Source organism: Plectropomus leopardus, chromosome 6 (assembly GCF_008729295.1).
Source record: "Plectropomus leopardus isolate mb chromosome 6, YSFRI_Pleo_2.0, whole genome shotgun sequence".
Classification (NCBI taxonomy): domain Eukaryota; kingdom Metazoa; phylum Chordata; class Actinopteri; order Perciformes; family Serranidae; genus Plectropomus; species Plectropomus leopardus.
This window is the reverse complement of record NC_056468.1, coordinates 6,523,637-6,539,910: the sequence shown is the minus strand read 5'-3', so window position 1 is coordinate 6,539,910 and position 16,274 is coordinate 6,523,637. Positions and strand designations below refer to the sequence as shown.

Here is a 16,274-nt window from a genome sequence, read left to right as displayed (position 1 = left end):
AGCTGACAATTTCTTCATCGTGATTATTCAGGAAATTATATCATCTTCTAGAAGCAAATAAATTACAATTAAAAATAAATTATTTATTCTGTAAAGGCATTTTTCAACTTTGGTATTCATCATTAATAAATGACTTCAAACTCTGCTACTTGGCTCCCTGAGTCATAATCAAATAAGCAAAGTTAAATTTTCCCATGTTTTGTTTACAAGCATAAGACAGACAATGTCAGCGTGACCGCTGGAGCTCTTCCAAACGTCTCTCTCTGGGTCTTACTTGCGGCTCTTGACCTCGTCCAGCTCCTTGCACAGCTTCTCGTTCTTCTCCTGAGTTTCCTGCAGCCGGCGCCGCAGGTCTCCGATCTCCTCCTGTGCTTCGGACTTGATGTCATTAGCAATGACAACAGCTGTCTGCAGATCAGCCTGGAACTGACGCCACTCCATCGACTCTTCCTGCACGCACGCAAACACAAAAACACACAGACACACAGCAAGACAACAGCAGACAGTGAAACATTATTCTGGCTAAATGATACATTTATAATGGATCATTAAAGCAGTGTAAATGATTTTTTGGCCCCTTAGGGTTACAAAAATTGATAAAATAAATGTGTTAACAATTACTTATCTACACACCCTGAACCAGACACAGGGGAATATAAGCGTTCATTTAGAGTTGTGTTTCTGGCCACTTGATGAATGTAGGTCAAACGTTCCTTCTCCTTTTAGCTCTGCTTTTTCTACTAACTCCTGACACGCATACATGGCTAAGTAACTGCCAAATGCTCCTCTATGTTCACCAGCTAGTTGTCATCTTTGTCTGTTGTTTGGTGCAGTGTGTTTACCAGAACATTTTCGGTGAAACAGCTGCCTGCTGTGTCTGGAGACAGCATTGATGATAATTAAAACAGTAAAGTTGTAAAACTAAAACAATGAGCTGACTGATGCCAGAAAGCTCCGCTGAGCTGAGAACTGCAAATTCTAAGTGGATTCGTCATTACATGCGACACAGTTCACATTACAAATTCTACCTTTATCTATTGTTAATATAGACATTTTTATTGATGCAGCTTTAAAGTGGTTTAAAGTGGTTTAAAAATTGCTGTTGACAGTAATGAAGTATTCTTACTCAATGATCATAAAGATATAAACTACATTGCCTTGGGAATCCAATGGCAGAGAGGTACTGGCCTAAACTTTCTGCAGTTTGGTGTACTGTCTTTCTGTCTCCTAAACCTCCTTTCACACATGCCAGACAATACCCAGAGGAACTGTACGGAGAACGCATATGTTCATATCAGTTGGATTAGGCATGAAACGGACTTCATACTGCCAGATTCATAGTACAAAGTTGATGTAATGTCCGGTTGAGCCCAAGTGTGAATAGAGCTAGTTATTGTCCAGAGAATTCACAGAACGAGTAGGCGCTGAATAACATTTGGCTAGAGGAAAACTGAAGAAAAAAAACATCAGAGGGTGAAGAAGAAGGGTCATTCACAAAAAGACAGCAACAAAAATGTCCAAGTGGAGAGATAATTACATTCAGGAACTTCTTTAGATAAGGGCTGAAGCCGACATCTTAAGAAAAATTAAAGGAATGGCAAGTGACTGTTATTTACGACCAAATAACAAACCACGTATGTGACAACAGTATAGTCCTACTTCTTGGATACTCTACCCATGTGCCATCCCTCGACTAAACCAAACAGTGTTTCTGAAAGGCGAGGACATGTCTGACACAGATCATCTGCTGCTGTGTGAAAGAGAAACTCAGGACTGTGTCCGGACCTGATTCTCTGGAAAACAGCTCTAGTGATGATAGTTGAAACTAGACTGTGTATGAATTTAAAAGAAGAAATGCCTTGATCCAGGCCATTTATCGTGTGTGTTGTTTGGCTGATATTTTGTTTTCTACTGCCCTTTTTATGTGGATCTACGCAAATTTTTGTTTAGTGACATAAAAACAGATATTGATTTTGTAGGTAAGGATAATGCACAAAGATTCAGTTTATTATTTACATATGCAACATTTAGATTAGCTCGTTATCTGGACAAAGCATGGGAGAAGAGAAAGTAAACCTTTGATCAAGATAAACTGTAGATTTGTAGAAAAAAAAATGTTTTGCTGTTATCTGTAAAACTGCTTTGAACTGTCATGGTGTCATGTAATCCCATGTTGGATGGACCAGAAATGGCATGACACAGAAATAAAAACTAACTAACTAACTTGAGACAAAACGCTTATTTGACCCCAGTCTGCCGTGGCCCTCAGATAGCCCAGTGTCCCAATGCAACACTCTTACCCTCAGTCTGCGGTGAAGAATCTTAATCTCTCTCTCCATGTCGTGCTTCTGGTCCTGCAGCTTCTTCACAGAGTCTGAAATAGAAAATAAATACATGTTGGTCTGACTCAATACCTCACATCTGTCTATTGTTAGTCAGAGGATTCACAGTTGGAGCATGATTGATAAGCACTTGCACAATCAAGAACTTTGAGATATGGAACATGATAAATTGTCATAACAGCTATTTTAATAGATGTTGTTTTGGTTTCACACAACAGGATATTTAAATGATCACTGGCTGCCTACTTGAATAAACATGATTGTATACACGGCTACTACTAGCCACTCAAGGTTGGTTCATTACAACCAGTTTACGCTGTTTTGTGTGTCCAGCCCACTCACTCTCCAGGTCTGTGATGATGAGGTTGTCGTGGAGTTTGAGAGCTCGGTGCTGCTCCACCTCATCCTCCAGCTCAAAGATGGTTTCCTTCATGTCTGCGATCTCGGTCTCTTTCTCCTGCAGCTCCACGCGCTGCTTCTCCAGGACGCGGTCCTGCTCGGCCATCTGCTGCTGCACCTGCTCCTGGAAGTCTCTGTATTCCCTGTCCAGCTGCACACACAGGAAGAGGGGTGTCCTTTATTTCATTAATAAGCCATGAAGTCATTAGCTGACTAATGTGCAACAAAGCTCCAACGGTGTCATGCAGTGATTTATGGGGATGTATTTGTGCACGGTAAGTGTGTTAAATACGCATCTAGACATTTATCCTTTTCCTGGTGTTATGTTGGTGAGGTAGTTACAAGGACTGTGTAACATTCCCTGCTAAAGGTAGACTCTGGTGACCTGACTGTAGAATTTTTTACATTTTCAAGGTCCAATCAGGCTCCGCTCCATAAACAATAAAGAGGAACTCATTTTGGTGACCCAAAAACTCTCATCAGAGTTCTTCCCTAGATTTAAGTTTCATTTAGGTCAAACGCATCAATTTAGCATCAAACAGAAAGGGGGGAGTCAAATTCAAGGACTTTGCATGGGCTAATTTTTATTTTCAAGGACAAAAATATTTGTCGTATTTAACGTATGCTACCGGAGCCTAAAATGTACTTATTTTTATTTAAGCATGTAATTGGTAGAGGACAAAAAAGCAGGAAAATGTTCAGAGCAGAGCGCGGTGCATCGATTACTTGACCATTTCTTCCTGCTCTAACTCACAAGTTCTCAAAAGCATTTCAAACAGTTGTGAATCCTCTTTGTTGATATAATTTATGTCTTCAACGACAAAATTTCTAGACAAATTTGCATTTACCAGCACGTTAGTGCTCCGATCTTTCTTAGCTCATACGAAATTAGAAAATAACTGCAAGCACGACCATTCCCACGTCCTAGTTTTAAAAATTTTCCAGTAAGTTTTTTCATAAAATTACATTCTGTTCTCCTCTTAATTTTATACAAGGACCAGGTTAAAAAAAAGTCTGAAATTTTTGAGTGCCAAATTCAAGGACTTCAAGCACCTCCAGCACTTTGTGTGAACCCTGAGCATCTTACAGCGTCAGGAAATTGATGTCTTTACCTGTCTATGTTGTTTTTTTTACTAACCTTACTAAAAGTCTCCTGCAGCCGCGTGAGTTCAGTGTGGGCTTGTTCCAGCTCCTCCTGCAACTTCGCCGCCTTGGCCTCGGCCTCTTCTTTCCCCAGACGTACTCCTTCCAGCAGTTGGCAGATGTCATTTTTGTCCCCTGCCGTGTGAAGAGAGTACAGCTCGGCCACCCTCTGCCTCTCCTGGTCCAGCTGTGCTCTGCAGCGGCTCAGCTCCGCCTGGTCATTGCTCACTGCCACCTTGTACTCTTCAAGCGCGGCCCCCATGGCGGCTCGGCCCTGTCTCTCTGACTCCATGATTCGCTCCATCTGGTGGTTCCTCTCCTTCAGCGCTCCGATCATCTCCTGGGCCTCGGCGTTGTCCTGCTCGGCCATCTTCAGCGTGTTGGACAGGTGTTGTTGAACCCCCAGCAGCTGCTCCCTCTCAAAGCGGGCGTTATCTGCCAGTTCTGCATAGCGCTGCTCCAGCTCCATATAGCGGCCACTCTTGATGTCCTCCTCTAGTCCATACGATATGTGGTGTTCATCCAGCAGAGAGCGCAGGTACTCGATCTGGCGACCATACAGCTCTAGCTTGTCGCTCTGTTGGCACAGCGAGTCCATGAGGATCACCTTCTCTTCACCTAGCCGCTCGTTCTCTCCGTTCAGCTCCTGGGTGATTTGCTGCAGGTCGGCCAGCTCCTGTAATGTGGCCTGGAGCTCCTCGGCAGTGCTGTGCTGGTTCTCCTCCATCTGGTGGATGCGCTCCGTCAGACAGGCCACTGACACCTCGCTGGCATTGCCGCTGCTGCCCCTCCGTGAGTGCTCCCTGCTGGGCGCACACTCTGACTCAGATGACGACGAAGCTCCAGAGGGGGCGTCCAGGGCGTCATCACTGGAGGTCACAGCCTGATAGACTTCACTAGATTCACTGTCGAGGTTGTCCGCTGAGCCTCCGTGCTGGTGTCCTGTGAGCAGATCCTCCAAAGAGCCAGGGGCGGAGCCTTCCACTGAGGATGTCATCGTACCTGTTCCTCCACCGTCGCTCTGCCCGCTGCCTGCTGCCAGGTCCGGGCTCAGGGAGGCGTAGGTGAACAGCTTGTCGGATGCGTCCAGCCTCTGCTCCAGAGAGAAGCCAAGCGCATTAAGGCGGTCTTTCAGCATTCTGTTCTCACTCTTCAGCAGGTTGAGCTCCTCTCTGATGGCCTGGTTCTGCTCTTGTAAGAGAATGAGCGTGGACTCCACATCAGCTGCTGTGATGGCTGAAACCTGGGGCTTCTCTTCCTCCCCAGCTTCCTCCTGTTGTGGTGCCTCCTTCCCTCCTAAGCCGAGCTGCGCCCTCATGTCCCTCAGCTCACTGCGAAGGCGGAGGATCTCCACATCTTTGCTTTTAGCCAAACCCAACAGGTCTTTCACTTTGGTCTCCAGAGCCACCTTATCACTGATCTGGCCGTCTGATTTAGACTTGCTCATACGGCTGTCGGACTCAGCCGGAATCTGGCTGCGAGAGCGCTTCCCTGAGGCTACATCCCCCACTGCAGTCCCTGACACCAACTGTTTCTTATTGGCTGAGGTCCTGGATGTTCGCAGACGGTCTCGTGAGGAATTTGGCTCCTTGGAAATCGAAGATGTCGTACGCTTGGATGAAGTACCTGGTAAGAAAGAAAAACGTCATCTTACATTTCCAGTGAAACTTACAACAGATAAAATTCATACAGGGTTTTACCACAGATTCATTTATGTGTGGCGGCCCGCCACGATTGAAGAGCACTGTTGAAATTTATTAACCATTTAGCTATTTATAGGCAAAGGCAAGGACAGGCAAATTCATTTATGTGGCACATTTCATACCCAAAGGCAACCCAAAGTGCATTACAGATTAATCAAGTCGAATTTCATTGCAGGCCAATCACAAAGCATGCCCCAACAGACTGTACAAATAGTAATTTCAATCCAATATCCATTTGATCTTTGAAATCCAATGTCACAAATTATAAGAAGCCTTCTCAACATGTGACATCCCTCTTTTCTTGGACCTTCAGAGCAGATAAGGAAAAAAATGTCCCCAAAAAAAACATTAACAGGGGGGGAAAAAAATAAAACACTGTAATCTCAGAGCACAGAACACACTCTGGGCACAGATGGAGCAGTGGAACATCAGGCGCATTTAAAGTGAAATTTAACTGTTCTTTCTTCTGGGTCTAAAAGATTACATACATTCACAGCAGCTCCTCATCTCATGCATTAACCTGATCAGCTCTGATTGGAATGACAGATCAATTATCCATCTCGCAAATCATAAACTGTTGCTGAGGGGAAACATTGACTCATAGAGAGCTCAATCTGCTCTGCGTTTATGGTCAAGACCTGCAAAATCCTCCAAATTTAGAGAGGGGACACATCTCTAATGGATACCACGGGGAAACACACGCAGCGCCCCTGTGACACCCCCGTAAGCTACCGCCACACATAGACTTTAATTATGTGGGAAACATAATGAACATTGCTACATATGACATATGTAGCAATGGAATATTTGATATACCTGATGTTGTCTTTGGCTTGCTATCTAGACTGCTCGCAGTAGTCCCAATAGAGGCGGTCCTCTTGGTCTTGCTGACAGCATTACTTGATGCAGGATTCCCTCCGGCCATAGCTGCTAAAAGATCATCATTGCTTTTCACCTGAAAGCACAAACATTGACTTTGATAAGAAAATCAAATTCAATGCAGCATTTGGTCCATCCCATGATTAGATGACTCTTACTTTAGACAGAGGTGCAGTGGTGGCGGTTTTGGCTGCAGGCTTTCCGGTCCCAGCAGTAGCCGTGGCCTCTGCCTTCCCTCGATCCCCGCTCACCTTACTCACCGCTGGCCGGACCGACTTCTTCATACTGAGCTCTCTGCTGCCGATACATCTACAGCTCAATCTGTGTGCAAAGGAGGGAGGAGAAAGGTAATGTATGTCAGAGCGCAGAGTGATAGCTCCAGTTTTCCATGGAAGAGGAATTCTTTCCACAGAGTAATTCCCTTAACATGAGAAAACACTGAGACCACACTGAATAACTTTGGGAGGTAGTGGATAATTTTGCTTGCTCTCCCAATCCCTATGATGATTTATTCCTGATTTTGTAGTGTAAAAATGTTAATTTATACTGACCCCAGATGCATGGACACTTGTGTGGCAATCTGAATCCTTGTAGCCGTTAGACAGCTGTAAGGGACCACACCAAATACAGGAATCTAAGACAGACTGAAATAGAGGCTTACAAATTCCAACCAGTGTCTCCACTAGATGGCTCTCGTGTGTTTCCAATAGTTCAGTCAGTGCAGAGTTTCAGTTGCTTGTCAGCTGCAACAACGATCACACTGATAAAGAGTTTAATCTGTGTGGGGGTGGCTGCTGCTGTACTTCACTCCTCTCTTTAGAACAGACAAACATGGGCAAGACAGTTTTTCTCGTGTTGAGTAGAAAAGTCAGCAGAGCCAAAAAAGGATTCCTCTACAGATCAAAGTGAGACCAACTCAACTGCCGTCATATTTTGTGAGGCAAAAATGTGAGTCCGTTAGTCTGTTACTGGGCAACCGGTCTGATGCACTCAATATCATCTTGCACTGCCAAGAAATCATTTAGTGCCTTGTTCGTGCAACTCACACCAGTTCACAATTAGCGCTGTTCTATTTAAACAACTTGACAACACTGAAAGGATTCCTAACAGCAGTTTAATGGGGGAACATTCTTGAGCATAATTTGTTTTTTTTGCATTGTTGCAAAATGTGTCTTGAATTAGCAGCAAGTGTTAAAACCAACCAGTTATCAGTTGCAATGTTTGCCTATAAAAAATGTTCATTTGGAAGTGAACAAGGAGCTGAAACTAGCTGTAACCAAATCACAAAAGCTTGTATAAAACACAAGAGGCTTTATTCAGTATTGCTCACATGCTGCGTCTGAAGAGAACCTGACTTGAAGCCATGATAGCAAGAAAAGTGATTTGGGACACAGCTGGAGACAAAGGGTAAGTACTTTAGCACAGATTTGGATGTCTTGGAGTTTTTGCGTTACAGCTCTTGAGAGGAAAATGTGAGCTGAAGTTATTTATTGTACAAGCCCAATTCCAAAAAAGTTTGGACACTGTGTAAAGCGTAAGTAAAAACAGAATGCAATGATTTGCAAATTATTTTGACCTATATTCAATTGATTACAGCATAAAGAAAAGATATTCAATGTTCAAACTGATAAATATTTATTGTTTTTGACATTACAAAAAAATTGGGATATGGGCAATAAGTGACTGGAAATGCTAAAAAACCCTGCTTGGAATATTTCAGTAAAGAGTTTAACTGGTAACAGATTGAAGTATCATTACTGGGCATAAAAGGGGCATCCTCAAAAGGCTCAGCTGTTTAAAAGCAAGGACGGTGTGAGGTTCACACTTGGTGAAAAACTGCAAATAGTCTAACAGTTTAAAAGCATTTCTCAACTCACAATTGCAGGATTTTGGGGATTTCACCATTTACACTCCATAACATCATCAAAAGATTTAGAGAATCTGAAAAATCTCTGCAACTAAGGGACAAGGCATAAACACCATAACTGAACAGTCGTAACTTAACCTTTGACCCCTGCTGCACTGCATTAAAAACTGACATGATTGTATACAGTATATTACTACATGGGCTCGGGAACACTCTGGAAAACCATGTCGGTAAACTAGGGGTCAAGAGATTATTAGCTTGACCAATTATTGGGGCTGATATTTTGCATTTTGCTGATTATCTGTATCAACATTTTATTTTAATGATCGCTAATCAAATTGATTAATTAAAAAGAGCCAAGAAAGTGTCAACATGAGAGGAACTTTTACTTTGTAAAACCTCAGGGAGCCTATTTTATTTATTCATTTTTATTAAAATTTTCACTTGACTTTATAAGAAAAAAAAAGGTTACAGGGAAGGTGTTGTGCATGATGTTGAAAATTTCAGTTTTGATTAGACCTTTGCTAAAGGCATTTAAATTAAAGTTTTGTGTTAGAATTTGTTATATTCAAAATTCTAAATACTGACAGAAAGATTTTTCATTTCTACTGTAAGTGCATATTGGTTCCAAATATCTGTAATCTGTCTCATTAACTACTAATTTTGGTATCAGCTCTACCTAGTTAAGACTCAACCATGCAAACTGAAAGTAATTTATCAACAACATCCAGAAAAACAGCCGACTTCTCTAGGCCTGAGCTCATCTGAGAAGGACTGACACAAACTGGAAAATTGTGCGGTGGTCTGATGCATCCGCATTTAATTTTTTCTTTTGAAAAACTTGACGTTTTGTCCTCCGGGCTAAAGAGGAGAGAACCATCAAGATTGTTACCAGCACAAACTTAAAAAGCCAGCACCTGGGGGTGTCTTAGTGCCCATGACATCATGAGTAATTTACACATCTGTGAAGGCACTGCAAAATACATACAGATACATACAGGTTTTGGAGCAACATATGCTGCCATCCAGACATGTTTTTCATGGACATCCCTGTTTATTGCAGCAAGACAATGTCAAGCCACATTCTGCATGTGTTCTAACTGCGTGGCTTCCTAAAAGAGTGCAGGTACTAGCCTGGCCTGCCTGCAGTCCAGGTCCGACTCCCATCAAAAATGTGAGTCATATTATGAAGTAGAGACCTTGTGCTACTGAGTAACAGAAGTCATATATAAAGCAAGAAGGGGAAAGAATTTCGCTTTTAAAAACAACTAGCGTCCTCAATTCCTTAACACTTTGAGTGTTATTAAAAGAAAAGGTGATGTAACACAGTAGTTCATACACCCCGTCCCTACTTTTTTGACACATGCTGCAGCCCTTAAATACAGAATGAGTGTATATTTACAAAAAAACAATAAATTCATAAGTTTGAACATAAGATAATTTAAAATCATTGCATTCTGTATTTATTCACAGTTTACTCAGAGTTCCAGCTTTAATGGAATTGGGGTTCCACATAGAAAACCCAGCTACTACAGGAGTCAGTTCTCTTTTCTTTTTCTAAGCAGAAGTTTGTTGTTATAGAAATACATGTGATCAAATATCAGCAGAAAATCAGGCTTTTAAATAGAACACTGTGAGAAGCTGACCGATGCATTGTGGTGGAAGCAAAAATGTTTAGACAATTCACGGACTTGAACCTTTCCTTGAATTTAATTAAACAAATACACAGTACAAAAATAAAACAATATTTACCATCTGATACAGCAAGAGCGGGGGGAGATCTGTACACAGCAGCTCCAGTCTGAACCACATATTGTCAACTGTCTCTTTCCTGATACTTCAAGAGTATCCAAAATAACCTGCTGCTAAACCACAACTGCACTTTATTCAAAAACAAATACTTTTCTAATAGATTTCAGCTGTGTTGCCTTGGTACAGATGTTACTTTGAATCTGTCATCCTGCACAGAGTCCTCGCTCCAAGCACACTTAGAGTCCTCAAAGTTTTTCATTTTTTTCTCTTTGGCTTATTATTTCTGTCGGGTTAACCTTGACCTCCAATGACGTAGATGCTGAGAAGTGTTTAGCAACACCTTATTCATGTGACCAAACCACAAAAACATACCGCCCTAGCCTTTAGGAAGACTTATGAGGAGTTTGATTGGACTTAAAGATAAAAATATGTATTTTTCAAGTTGCAGCACTAGAAATGTTTATCCAAAATAACATGTTTACTGTTGTTTATGGTAAATGAATGTCACATACCATCAGAAGACAGACAGTTATGTGTAAGTTCAGAGAGTGCTGCAAGCAAACAAAAACAATCTTCCCTGCCTCATACGGAGGAAATGGCAAATAATGTGTGTCAGCTGGTTCGACTCAGCAGCTCTGTGGCTTCTGTGGCGCAGAGGTAGATTTTAAACAGACCTGTACTGCAAGCTCATGGTTACAATACAAACTCTACTTCCATAATACAGCATATTATGTTTACATCTACAACCCTGTAGGCCGTTCACGATCAGAATATCAACTCTAAGTTTATCTTTCCCCGTCAGTGTCTTTTGCTGAGTTAAATGGATTGTTCAGATTATCCAAAGTCAGTGTATTACCTACAGTAGATGTCAGGTAGCATGCCCAGTGTTGAGAGAAGCAGCTGGAGTCCAGCACAGCAGCAAAGCAATGTAGTGCTGTGAATGAGGTCAGCAATAAAACGCACTTCAGCCACCTAAAAAAAGGTCCCATCTAAAACAAAAAAATGTCAGTTTAAGTGTACATTGTATATTTAGAGATTTTTTTTACTGCTTTACCCTTCAGTCAGATGGCCATTTCCAACAGGGAGGCCTTTCCTTTCTTCAAACCCAGAATCCATTGAGAAAAACAGTGACTTAACATCGCTAAACATAGGAGCTACTGGTCTACTGCTTTTTGTCTTACTATTGTCCTGTTAATTAGGGGGGGACTGATATTGTTTTTTCAGGGCTGATACCGATACAGATTAACAGTAGTTAAAGGGAGCGACAATCAATATTTAAACCGATATGCATTAACAGTGAAAATGAAAACCTTTCTGTCAATATTTAGAATTGAATATAACAAACTCCAACACAAAACGTTGTTTAAACACCTTTAGCAGATGTTTAATCAAAACTGAAATGTTCAACATCATAAACAGAAAGTTCCCGCAACTTGGGAAAAAAAAAGTCAAGTGAAAATTTTAATTAAAAAATGAATAGATAAAAATAGCTCCCTGATGTTTTACAGAGTTACATCCATGCTGACACTTTCTTTGCACTTTTATATTTCATTGGGGACCATTAAAATAAAATGCGGATACATACAATCAGCAAAATGCTAAATATTGGCCCCAGTGTTTGGCCAGGCCGATAATCTGCTGACCCCTTGTATTAACATGCACTTTGGGTGTTAAGATCACAAATGGACAGCGCTAAATACAAGTGTAAATGATCACCAAGACACATCCTGATTCAATCACTCAGACCACAAGCAGAGGAGTTCTGGGACCGAAATTCTTATCTTTTGTTGTGTAAAATGATAAAGCGTCCTGATGCATCCATGAAAAGGACTACATTATCAGTGCAGGATGTGGCAGTTGTTTTGGTGACAGTTCGCTAATGCTTTATAACTCATGGAGACGTGTTGAATTCTGCTGACGGCGACATCTCCAGCTGTACCATCACAACTACTAACATGATGAGCACACATGCTACAGAGAAGCTCTCACAAGTGTGGATTTAAAATCTATGTGCGGGGAAGTAAAAAAAACAAACACAAGTGGTCAGCTGGAGACGCATGATAAGCACAAGTGAGAGCAGCGATGTGTCTTGGCTGTCTACTTGTGTTCGGATCACCAAAATGCGTATTAATACCAGGGGTAAAGAGACTCTCTGTGATTCTGACATTTTAAGTGGTTTGGTTCGATAGTTTGGATCCAAAGTCACGCAATAACACAAACTAACTGATGGAAGCAGCTGCAGACTAGAAGCTCCAATGTTCATTTAGCCAAAAATACTGTTTTTTTTCCAACAGAGTCTGATGGCTTTGATGAGACGATAGATGTGGAAGTTTAACAATTAACAGCTCCTTGACCAGAAAAGGCTGTCTGACGGAAAGGTATAGTGGTGGAAATATTCTCCATATAGCATTCACTTAATCTGTTATGTGCTTTTTTAGGTGGAACTTTTTTAGGTGGCTGAAATATGGTTTAGTAGAAACCCCATTCACACCATTACATTGCTTAGCTTCTGTGTCAGACTAAAGCCGGCTTCTCCAAACTGAGGGCATGCCAACTGACATCTACTGTAGGTATTACAGTGACTATGGATAAGTACCTCAAACAACCCCACTTCAAAAAATCTCAACTATCCATTTAAGCCACTTCTTTTTGTAAATCCCCAAAGGCTTCACCTTATTTGGAAAGTTACTCTGAGAACATGCATTTTCCCATGTCTGTACAGCTCTCACTGCATGTTATCCCCGCCTAGACTTTATAGGTTGACAGGTTATTTTAAATTATACATGCAGTGAAGCTATAAATAATTGTCTGGGAAGCCTTTTGTTGTCTTTCAGTCTGCCATTGCCAGCATTTCATCAGTCCTGCTGTGCATGTCCTCTTACTGTTTTCTTAAAAACAAATCATTTGGGTACAAAGATGCAAAGAAAATTCAAAATGTGTATCAGCAGCTGCTGAACTCATACCGCCAAGTGCATAAGATACAGGACAATAATGGGACTCAATTTGTCATAGAATATATCATGACCTTTCTATATATCACTTCTCAGCCTTATCTGTTTTTCAGCTCACCCAACTCTGTACTGCTTGCATGTGTATGCAAGTATTTATCCATAACACATACGTTTGGCAGGGCGTTTTCCCTGAGCACTGACATGTGCGCTCAACAACCAGCCAGTTTTCTGAATAGCTGAATGTGTGTCAAAGCAGATGTCTGAAACAGAGAGCTGCTAGCTAATGTGCAGCCCTTTTCATTGGATCTCAATAGACATGGGAGCGGAGGCTGGGGACTGAAAGTGCAGCTAAATGGGGCAGAGGCGGCTGCCTTTTCTGTCACTCTCTAGCTCTGCAAAAATATTGCAAAAAGGTTTGTCTGTGCGCCATTTTAGGAGCTCTTAAAAAGATCATTCAAATAAACACCATTCATTTGTACACAGTGGCTTATTAGACTCACTTGGTTCAGTTTGGCAAGTGTAGCCTAAATAGTCGCTTTTCTCACACCAACATCTGTAATGAATCGCACTGCATCGAAAACAATGCTGTTTCTGTGATACTGAAAACTACTTTCTTGGCAACTTCATATTACTGGGCTGACTGTTTGTGCGCTCTTGTTTAAATAAAGCTTAAATCTTTAATAAACAACACTGAAATGAAAAGGTCAGAGTCCATCAGGTTTCTTTGCCACTAGCAGACATTGTCTCAAATATTAGCCAACTGCATAAATCTTCTGAAGAGGAAGAATGATTGCAGGGCTGATATTAAGAATCTACAAAATATAAGTAACCACAATATTATTTTGCCTATTAAACATAATAGTCCATCGTTATCTATGCAGTGAGAGGCTGTCAACCAAATTATTTACACCTCGACTCAATATAGCAATGACGTGCTCCTTGCTGCAGAATGGAAGCTGCTCCTTAACAGGTCAGAAGCCAATTACACTTATCCTGACTCAAATTAAATGGAGCTACAGTATTTGATTTCAGCATTAATGAATGCAATGGACCTAACAAAGCTGACCAACGGACCAACTGTGTGTAGTGTTTCCTTTACAAACAAACAGCTGAACAAAGCACAAGACTGAGACAGAAGACGCAGAAGAAACAGTCTGGGCAGGGAAGGATGTGGGGGTAGCAGTGGTCTAGTAACTCATTAATACGCATTCCCTGCTCTCCTCCCGTATTCATGCTTTAACTGCGGGGAGGCACTTCCTTGCCATAACATCAGCTTCCTGTGGTGGCGTCTCCAGTAAAAAAAAGGGGCAAACCTTAAAAGGGTGACTGTATGTATAAGGACAAGCAGGCACCAGTCTGCCTGAGACAGAGCAGACTCTGTCAAACTGAGAATTCCGAAATAAATATGCCTCAAGATTAATGCACAAACCTGAAATGTGATAAACAAACCTTTTTTTTCCTTTTTTTTGGTGATGAAGCCTTCAGTCATATGGCAACCATTTTTTTGTATTTAAATGCCACAATAAGAGTTGTTATGCCCACTGCAGCAAAAAACAAATAATCTTAATTTGATTTAATCAAGTGAAGCTTGGGGTTGGTCCTGATTTATGAGGTTCTCTTGGAAATGCATTTCTTGCTTTCCCCTTGTTCAATAACACATGGGGGCAAAGTTTCCAAGACTTTTTTTCCCCTAAAATATTATTTTGAAAGCAAACCAATGATAAGGCAGAGCCACAAAGGAAGGTCTCTATTAGTCTTCATGAGTCTCCTGGACATTGATTTAAAGAGTGGGCTGTGAAATATTGCTCTTTCCAAGCTATTCCAGGAAAGTTGAGAAACATCTGGGGTCACGTGTGGTTAAAAAAACGACTAATTCTAATGAATTATGAGAGAGAAGTATGAGAGAGAGGAGGATTTAGTAAGACACCCACAGAGGCTACAGCTCGGCAGTACTATGCCGTTTAGGCCACCCAAAAGGCAGTGACAAGCTGCAACATCAGTTCACTGTTGACTCCTCTCAGGGGGATGGCAAATTTACATTGTTCTTGGCTACACCTACATTAGCGGCTAACGTTAGCCCAAACATTGTGTCAGTCAACCACACAAGCACACACTTTACCAACCAAACATTTAGATAGAGACAAGTACCCCATTCTGTAGAGTGAACATACGTCAGTACTTACACGTTAGAGACCAAATGGTAACTTAAAACCAAGGAGATAACTCAGCTAGCTAGTTAGCTGTAAGGTCAGGCACGCAGGGAATTTCAACAATTTCACTTCCTGTTTGGCCATACGCTTTCAAAACAAGAGCATCGAGCTCAATACGTAAGTACAACACCTTACTTAAACAATAATAATTATATCAAAACGTCAATAAAGCGATATAATTCAACGTAGAGTGAAAGTAGGGGCAACTTAGACAGAGATATAGTATAATAGAAATATAAAGAATGTATTGTGGTTTGCTTTGTAGCCAGGTGAAACTGATAATTTCGATTTTCCGGACTATTTCATAGTAAAGAGAGCCAAAGTCTCAATTTGTATTCGTTTAACATTATCTTTATGTAGTCTCGAGCCGATTAGGACTAGTTCTAATCTCAAGTAGGCCCAAATGTGTCACAGAATTGATTTAAAATTGCTAATGGTAACTTCATATTTGTGATACATATGCAGTCAACAAAACGAGTTCACAGTTAATATAAAGCGCATTTTTTTTTAACCCCCCCACCCCCGCTCCATTCAGCAATAACTGTGGTAAACACACATATATGACGCACATTAAATTATAATTGACACTGCGGCTACATGTCAACACACTTTAACTTATTTTGAAATCATCCATCGTAAAGCTCCAAGTGAATATTTGTACCTTGACAACTGACAAAAATGTCTTTAGATGGTTAAAACAATAACTATCAAGACATTTAAAACACACGAAACGGACACAGCGAGTGTGTGTCATCAACGTAACTTTACAGTAGATTTATGCGTTTCTTTTTTAATCAGTTAGTTCACCTCAGCTGTCAGTGAGCGATGGAAAAGCTAGGGTTGCTAATGCTATCGTTAGGCTAACAATGTTAGCATAGCCGGCAAAAGACAGCGCTGTGTCAGTAAGCAGATAAAATATTCCTACCTGAGGCTCTCCTAATTTTTCTGTTTGATACGTTAAAAGATGTCCACTGGGTGTTCATTTGAAGTCACTAACAGTTCGCTAATCTGCAACTTCAGACGGCAGC

General features: G+C 41.2%; 1 protein-coding gene across 3 annotated transcripts in view; it reads right to left on the bottom strand.

Moving 5' to 3' along the window:
* The window catches only part of specc1la (sperm antigen with calponin homology and coiled-coil domains 1-like a), a 29,819-nt gene extending 13,545 nt beyond the window's left edge, over nt 1-16,274 (bottom strand). The window contains exons 1-8 of one of the 3 annotated variants that reach the window (XM_042487734.1): nt 16,172-16,274; nt 10,942-11,074; nt 6,625-6,787; nt 6,404-6,542; nt 3,880-5,510; nt 2,685-2,892; nt 2,301-2,374; nt 275-450 (exon numbers count right to left, since the gene is read on the bottom strand). In XM_042487734.1, the coding sequence (XP_042343668.1) occupies nt 275-450; nt 2,301-2,374; nt 2,685-2,892; nt 3,880-5,510; nt 6,404-6,542; nt 6,625-6,787; nt 10,942-10,964 (2,414 nt within the window). In that variant the 5' untranslated portion in view covers nt 10,965-11,074; nt 16,172-16,274. Of the gene's footprint in view, nt 1-274; nt 451-2,300; nt 2,375-2,684; nt 2,893-3,879; nt 5,511-6,403; nt 6,543-6,624; nt 6,788-10,941; nt 11,075-15,219; nt 15,288-16,171 lie in introns of those variants that run through there. The other 2 variants (XM_042487735.1, XM_042487736.1) reach the window with 2 other exon arrangements.